Genomic DNA, 7,962 nt, shown 5'->3' with positions numbered 1-7,962 from the left:
ACTTCCGTCCCTCCTTTTTACTAAACTATTCAGTTAGGCCGATGGGGACTTTGATGGCTTCGTAACTCCGTTCCTGATTGTATTTTCGGTCAATTCTTCCACTAGACGGTTTATTTCCCTCAGAGGAGAGGGGTTGTATGCATCTGAGTGGCTGCCAGATCGGTAAACTTCTTCGGTGTCTGTTCTTCCCAGCTCAACACCTTCCCATGAGACCATACTCAGCCGGTAGCTCTAGAAGTTCTTTCCTCTTGCTGTCGGTGACATACCCAAGTTGGACGCAAAGGTGGTCGAAATTGTTCATGGCTATGGCCACAGTTTGGATTAGGGCCTTGCAAATATCGTTGATCCCTTTCCTCAGTACCAAAAGGTCTCTTGAAGTCTCAATCTCTTAGTGAATAGAGAAGGTGCCTTTCGCAAAATTTAGGACGATTTGGTCCTACGTGGAAAATCGTTGCCAAGACTCACGTGCCATGGTAGTTCTGGGCGTATAGGAATTTAGCTGCCTAGGTTTCCTTGCCCATATTTACCTGTAATGCCATCTCCCCTTCTACCACCCATCTCCTTTCCTTCCGCTGATCGCAACCTATTAGGCGGTGAAATGATCCTTTTCTTTTGGCGCAAGGTTGGGGAACGTCCATCTAGTTTGTATGGCGGTCACAATAGTGGTGACCGTTTTCTTGTCCTTTGGTATTATTATGCTCCGTGTTTAGGGTAATTTTTTGGTATAAAGGCTATTGCATAAACGATTGCACAATCTACATTGGATTGCGTCATGTACAGTCATTTTCCATTGGGGCATTACCAGCCCAGCAACGGGACGTTGTATTTCAGTCAGCCAATCCTCTGTTAAATGGTCACTTTTTCACCCACCCAAACAGTAGCGCTCATGGGTGTTTTGAGCCGTCAACTCCGCTGTCGCACCAGTTTTTTCTCAGTGGAACTTGTTTTTAGCCTAAAACAACAATTTCGTAGTTTATCTTCGAATATGTTGCAGATGATGGACCCTTGCGGACAAGTCTTTATACCTCGTGGCTTTATATCAATAGCACTGAAGGTGCTCGTCAAAGACGCCATACGGCTAAGAGAAAACAGGCAAGCTCAAGGTGAAGTGTGTTGCGCAATTAATTAATTAATGGTTTTTTTAGCATTGAGGTACTCAAAAGGGTGGTGTAATAGGTGATGCTTTCGTGCTGTATGATTCACAGTTACTTTTTATTGCCCGAGCCCCCTGGAAGGATGTCATTTTTGATGCACCAACCGAGGCACATCACTGTTTTGGGCTGGTAAGAGAGTAGGTTCTTACAAAGACGACATGAACAGAACCTCGCAATACTTGGGCGGGGCGAAAAAAAAATCACCCTCGGTTGATATCGTTCCGTGACATGTCCAAAGCCATCTAGACCAGCTATTCGCCACCTTGTTCCCTTATAGCGACAGGCGAAGTCCTGACGGTACTGTTTTATTGATAAAGTGAAGCTCCAACGTCTGAGATGGTGTTTCCGTTTTTTTCACTCGTTTGCTTTTATATTCTGATTTTGGGGGATTGGCAATCATCGTCATGACCTTGAGGGTCCGTTTATCTCTGGTGGGTAGGGGGCAATTGGATTATCCCTTCCGTCTGACTATTGCACTACCACCACTTTTATTGCAGCTGTTTTTTGTCTTTGGTGAATTATTTTCGTGCGAGGAGGGCTTTCAGCTTTGACTGAGAGGCTTATAATCCACAATCGGTTAGGTAGAAAGGAGTTGCCACACTTGGTAGGCATCAGATCACATAATCGTGATTTGAGGAGTCTTCCAAATTCTTTTTAATCTTGATTTGGCCTCCAGTCAGGCGTTGTGTGCTATTTCACCCGATTTGTGCGTGAATTTGGGCTTAAAGTTGCAGCCTACTCCGCAAATTTTGTCTTTTACCCCTTTATTCTCTATGCAATTCCACCTTTATTTGCATGATATGCACCGCCAGGCTCTCTCAAGAAGGATTTCTGTTGAAATTTCCCGAAGTACAAAAAAGATTTCACAGCAGTTTTGATTACGCTTTGGCTCTATCTACCTACTTTTGAGTCGCCACCACTTAGGTCCTGCCACTCTGCCATGGTTTTCGACTTGCGTCGTCGGAGTTGCGCTTTTGCTGAATGGAAACTAATTTTAGCAAACAGCTGATTTTAAGGGGCATTTAAACATTTTAAAAAGCGAAGATTTTTGTATCTTTTAAATGCGCTTTTAAACCAATATTTTTGATTCCCTTTTTTTCCTCTGTACCCGGGGGAGGTGAACTGTATCTGCGCTTTCCCACCGGAGCGGAGGTTTTCCTTTCATCCGGAATACGGATCAATCCAAATTTCTTTTCTGGTGTTGCTTTGTCTAAATTTTTCATGCCTAACCCAAGTGCTTTCCCTTTAACTTTTATGGAACTTTGGTTTGGTAATCGCTGGGCGCATTTCCCGTTGCATGTCTTCTGGAGGGAACCCTTAAATCCACCACTTTTGTAGCTTAGAAATTACCTTAAATCCGACAAATCTCTCCACAATGTGAAGGAATTGTCATCAGTTGCGAATATTTTTTTAGGGTTTACAAACTCAGATGTCATCTTTTGCCTTCAGCTCTTTTCGAATTCCAGTTTTTTTCTTGTCAGTCTAGAGCTTCTGACCAGTTAGGTGAATAGAATGTGTCTCGTTCTACATTTCTACCTCCTCATTTCCTCACTTAGAATTGCATGTCGTCTTTGTCTTCGTCTCCACGCGCTTTGAGCTCGAGTTCTGTGTTCGAGGCGTGCCACCTTATATCGCCACGGTGAAGTCAAGAGGATTTTGTTCTCCGGTGAAGCGTCACTATTTTAATCGATCTCTCCTCTAAAAATAGATCCGTTTGACACTATGACTGCGGGTCTGAGGAACTCTAAACCGGTGGCTCAGTTGGCAATACTAACGGTCACATGCATCTGAGCTGAAAGGAGCACGCCGTGCACGCGCAAGCCCAAAGCCTCCACCTTTTTCAACAATTTCAGTCAATCATAAATGAGCAGGACTACGAGATTTGAGAAAAATAAAGGACCGCCTCGAAGCACTGCGTCCCCTCATTACTTTATTTTTAAGAATTTTTTAACCCTTGTGATGTTTCTTGAAGGGTTGACCATCTACTTTGTGTAGTCGAGTTGGGACGGATTTCGTACTTGTCAATGGAGGAAAAAACTTGGGTTACTTCATTGTGTATGTGAGTGCCGTTGTTATGACGGTCATTAGAAGAGTGTAGCCCCTCTAGTTCGCTTAAAGAAAGTGCTTTGTTACGCGATTGATTGATTCACGACCCCTGACCTCATTCGACTGACATCGTCACCCACTCGCTTTTCAAGTGGGCTGAAGCCGTATCCGTCAATTCGGGGCTTTGAAACCAAAGTACTTTGGTTGGAGGGATATAATTTATTGTCGTATCGCGTGGACAATGCTTTTGATTGGTCGTCATGCCAAACTAAAGCACTTAGAGAATGGAATTGCGATTCAAAAGTTGTTTTATTTGAGCAGTACTGGCGGGTTGAAGGTAAAATGGGTGACAGTCAAAGTTCTTTTGCACTACTTTATTTGAAATGGCAAGATTGAGAGAAGTTGCAGTGGCTCATGTTCGGACTTGGCGTGTGATTAATCACTCCTTCCAACAAATGAGTTGTTTTTGTGGTTAGCGGGGGTTAAGGTGTGTTGCGTAGACTAGATGTAAATTACACCCAAGAACGAAAATTGATATTTGTGTGTCTTTGTGCCAGAAGCAGTGATTAACCCCTACCGGTATGTGCATTCTCCTGTCCCTGAACGACTTGACGTCCAGCCGGCCACAGTTACGACTATAAGGACTCTAGAAAGGTCTCTGACAGTGATTTGAGAAGGGACAAGAAGTGTAGCTACCGAGGTTGTAGGAAAACCGAACGTGGCACTTCAGCGACCTGCTGATGGGGCAGCGTAGCCACAAGTGCTTGTTTTCGTTTTTTCAAGCCATCTCATCCTTAATGGCGTTCAGTTGTCGGCAACTTCTGCTTGGAGGAATTCAAGTGATTCACTATTCCACTTTAGCGTCAGAAACGATGGTCAAGTCAAAATTCGTGCTAGAAGAATGTTCTGCCATACTTTGTTGCTGAATAAGGCGATTCAAACTTGATCTGGCTGCATTTTATAGGGCCAATGCGCCTTGGCATGGAATTGGAAAGCTGGAAGACGTTAATTTGAGGGAGTCCAAGCTGTACTTCCACTTGGCACCGTGCTACACTTATTCACCTGTTTCAACGCTTACTACCCGATAAATAAAAGGCATTTTTGGTGTGGAAAGATGTTTGCGAGTGATTGCATTTACTGTTCCCAAAGGAGAATTCCTCTTTCCTGCACTCTCATGACAGGTGGCTATTCATCTTCTCTCCAAGTTTAAGCCCTACACGCACTGTTTGGTCATTCATAGGAGTAACTGCTGTGCCAAGAAACGGTTTCATCACTACTTAGACCCATGAAGCGTCTACTCAGGGATTAATAACCCGGTACCGTACTGTGCTCACCTTGAAGTCCTCTGTGGCTATCAACGGGTTGTACGACCTCGTTCACAAGTGCTTTCACCACCAGTACGTGCTGTGTCATGTGCACACACTGACAGTCTTTTTCAAGTCTGATTGATGGGACGTAGGCTGACTCCTGGTGTGAAGGTCATGGTGTAATAGCGTTTTCAAGTCGTGCAGTCGGCGGTCTCAGTTTAGTTTGAACGTCTCTTTCACATCGAACACATTATGTTAGCTTGAATGAGTCCTAAAGGCAACCTTCTTGTCTGGCTTTATCATCGGCACCTTGGACTATCTACCAACCAGTTTGAACTGCCTAATTATTCTATTCGACTAATTGGGTGTCACGAATGCAATAGTTGGTAGCACTACTTAACCTTTATTCTTCAAGGTAGCTCGACGGAGAGTATCCATATCTCTCATATCATCGCCTCATTGTAATCTATTCTCATTTCATTCCCTCTAGCCTTCAGAGGCCCTTCTACGGCGAAGGCCGCCAACTTTTCCTCCTCCTGAATCACCTACAGGCGTCATTCTCTCTCGCTTCTCTAGTGAAATGCGTACTCGCGTCTCACAATTCGAGGAACCAGATCGTCAAACCCCCAACTGGAAGGCGGTACGTCTGCGTGTAAGACGTCGAGAGGAGGAGCATCGACGCGTTGTCGTCGCAGCACGCCGTAGCCTCCATCTTGACGTCCATGTCGGTGGAGGTGAGTTCGTTTGCCGCTTCATCAGCTGGCTGACTAGTTAGATCACTTCTCCATCAATGTATGAAATGGTAGGTCAGGTCGTCACGGCTTCAAATGCCTTTGTCCTTCCGATTTTGTTTATCTGTCTCCTTTTCTGCATCCGTTCTAGCGTCTTAAACAATAGGTTGAGTAGGTTGTTGAACTTGTAGCTCTTTTCCGTTCAAGGTTCTCCCAAAGTTTAGAAATGACTTGGATCTTAACTGTCTCGGATTTATGCTATGAGTCCGCTTTCGTACCCCTGTAAGTGGCTTTGAAAAGTCAGCTACCTATGACCAATCCTTCAAAATCGTAGGTAGACGAGTTGCCGTCTTCACTGGTCAGCTGCTGGTACCCTGTTTCTATCTCCTATGGTAGTTGCTGTTACAGAATAGACACTCAAAGCACTCTACATCCAGCACACCAGCAGTAAAAGGAAACAAACTTGAGGATCCGGAATGTAGCCCATCCCTTCATGCATCTAGCTTCCTTGATTAGCTACCGAAATTCCTCTGACTTCTTTTCCATCGTATCCTCTCTCAGGTGAGTGCGCACCCTCCATCACCTCAGGCGTGTCCCCTGCGTTGCCCACCACCAACATCATGGGACGGGGCTTATCTCGTAGCTCTGAGAAACCATCCATCACCGATCTAGTGCAAGCCTGCGCCGCCAGTTCCCGATATGGCGTCACCTCCGCCTCAACCCTCCTAGAGGCCTCCCTCATTGTCCGCCTCCCTCAATCTAGCGGTGATGACGATGCCGCCTTGACCAACAACCGTTACGGCACATTGGACCGTCTTCAAGCGACTTTCGGGTCGGCGGCCATAATGGAATGGTTTCGGGAATATGAGGCGCCTTATCTTCTGCGCAACACCTTTAAAGATGGAGATGTGCTGCAGATTCCCACGTGGTTTCATGGTAATGCTTGAGTTGGTTGAATGAAATGCAATAGGATTTGAGAGGTGGAACAGGCATTCACTTTGGTCTTTGTTGGTTACTTTTGGAGGACTTCAGCAATCAGTGTGACGTAAGGAAGCATTTTCTAGCAATTACTCACTTCAAAGTTAAGGCCAGTCAAGTACGAAAGGATGGTGATCTCCAGGACACACCAGTGCGTACCCATCGTCCTCTGAGTGTACTCACATCCTTGGCACCGGAGTGTGCTTACCAATACTGTTACAAGTGTGGTGTTTGAGGTCTCTTTGAAGGTGGTCTGAGGTGCGGAATGCTGGAATTTGCCTGCAGAAGAGCGAAAAGCTACCGGCGCATATACTACTGTTTCAGCTTCCGTTCATGCCGTCACAAAGTAGTCTTTATATTTCAGATATCTCACAAATTTCGGGGAATCCAACAACAACTTGGCTATTTGTGGAGCCTTTGCTTTAGAGCGCAAACATCGAATAGTACTACCAAACTACCACAACATCATGGTTGTACCGAGCCTTCTCTTTCAGGCCCTCTAAAGCGCCTTACCACTGAAGCACTGCTCCGCGGTCAACCAGACAACAGTTTCCTGGTCCGTATCAGTGACTGTTTCCTCGGCTACATCATCTCTCACGTCGCCTCCAGTGGTGCCTGCACTCATGTCTTCCTGCATCTACTCAAGCCTCTCAAAACTGGTGCCGAGGAGATCGGTACCCGGGAAGAGCGGGAGCTGCAGAATAGTCGTGCTAATGCGGATCTACGGTTCTACCATCTGCGGGGTCAGCGAAGGTTTTTTCCATCAATCACTCAGCTTGTCAATTTCTACAAGGCAAGTCATTGTTCTGTCTTGATGCAGAAATAGAGGTATTGTCTGATTCAATAGGCTTGGTAATTCCTATTATTCGTTTGTTTGCTTGAGCTCTTCAAGGTCACCTAGGTGATTCGTTATGGCCCTTTAACTTATCTCTCTAAACTCTGCTACCACCTGAATGGTACGGTATCCTGTTCACACGCATAACTGAATGTTAATAACTCTTCAACTGCTCACTTTATCCCCTTGGATGAAGTGGAAGCTGACCGTTAAATCTTGTTGACCAAGATAAAGTGGGTCTGTTGGATTTTCATGCCACCTTCCGTCCCAACGTAGCTTCTTCCGCCTGACGATGCTCAAACCCCATCTCAATGTTAGACCAGTATCGAAATTGATGTCTGTTGACCTCCGTCTTCTCTGCTAGGACCACTCGATTGTTGACGGGAAGGAGGGCAAGGAGGAGGGGATGTACCTCCAGCATGCCGTCGGTCAATCACTCCCTCCCGTCGCCCCCACCCCTCCCTCCGCCGCCGTATCTTCCAGTCCTCCGTTTGCTGACTACTTCGCTTTTCTCTTTCACCGTAACGATGCAGATGCTGTTACTGCCTTCTAATTATTTTACTAAGCTTGAAAAATAAAAAAAACAAGGCAGTAACGGTAACTATGATGTCATAGTTTGATTAGGGGTGGGTGTTACTGAAGTTTTGTAAGTAGGTAGTTCCACATGATTTGCCCGCTTTTAGATAATTCCTTGAATTGCAAAAAACCAAGGCGTTCCCTAGGTGAGTGTCTACTAATGAAATAAGTTCAATCCGCCCAAGTGTTCGTCAAGAATGTTTATCTGTGGCTCAGTGTGCAAACTATACATGGCTATAGTACTTTATCTGTTCCAAAATAACAGTACGCGGCAAATACCCCTTATAACAACAGTTGAGAATAGTTGGCATTGGTGGTTGATATATGGGCGGTCA

The 7,962-nt window shown here is 45.4% G+C and overlaps 1 protein-coding gene across 1 annotated transcript in view; it reads left to right on the top strand. All coding sequences in view use genetic code 11, as the record gives it.

The window, feature by feature from the left end:
- EGR_05675 (SH2 domain-containing protein 4A) overlaps nucleotides 1-7,604 on the top strand; it is a gene marked incomplete at both ends in the record, with an annotated part of 11,905 nt that extends 4,301 nt beyond the window's left edge. The window contains 5 exons of the mRNA XM_024494924.1: nucleotides 4,998-5,241; nucleotides 5,800-6,174; nucleotides 6,711-6,969; nucleotides 7,328-7,364; nucleotides 7,416-7,604. Of these exons, the coding sequence (XP_024350620.1) occupies nucleotides 4,998-5,241; nucleotides 5,800-6,174; nucleotides 6,711-6,969; nucleotides 7,328-7,364; nucleotides 7,416-7,604 (1,104 nt within the window). The remainder of the gene's footprint in view (nucleotides 1-4,997; nucleotides 5,242-5,799; nucleotides 6,175-6,710; nucleotides 6,970-7,327; nucleotides 7,365-7,415) is intronic.
- Between the last annotated feature and the right edge of the window lie 358 nt (nucleotides 7,605-7,962).

Source organism: Echinococcus granulosus (assembly GCF_000524195.1).
Source record: "Echinococcus granulosus chromosome Unknown EG_S00044, whole genome shotgun sequence".
NCBI classification, from domain to species: Eukaryota; Metazoa; Platyhelminthes; class Cestoda; order Cyclophyllidea; family Taeniidae; genus Echinococcus; species Echinococcus granulosus.
The sequence above is the reverse complement of the archived record's forward strand: the minus strand, read 5'-3'. Positions and strand labels throughout refer to the sequence as shown.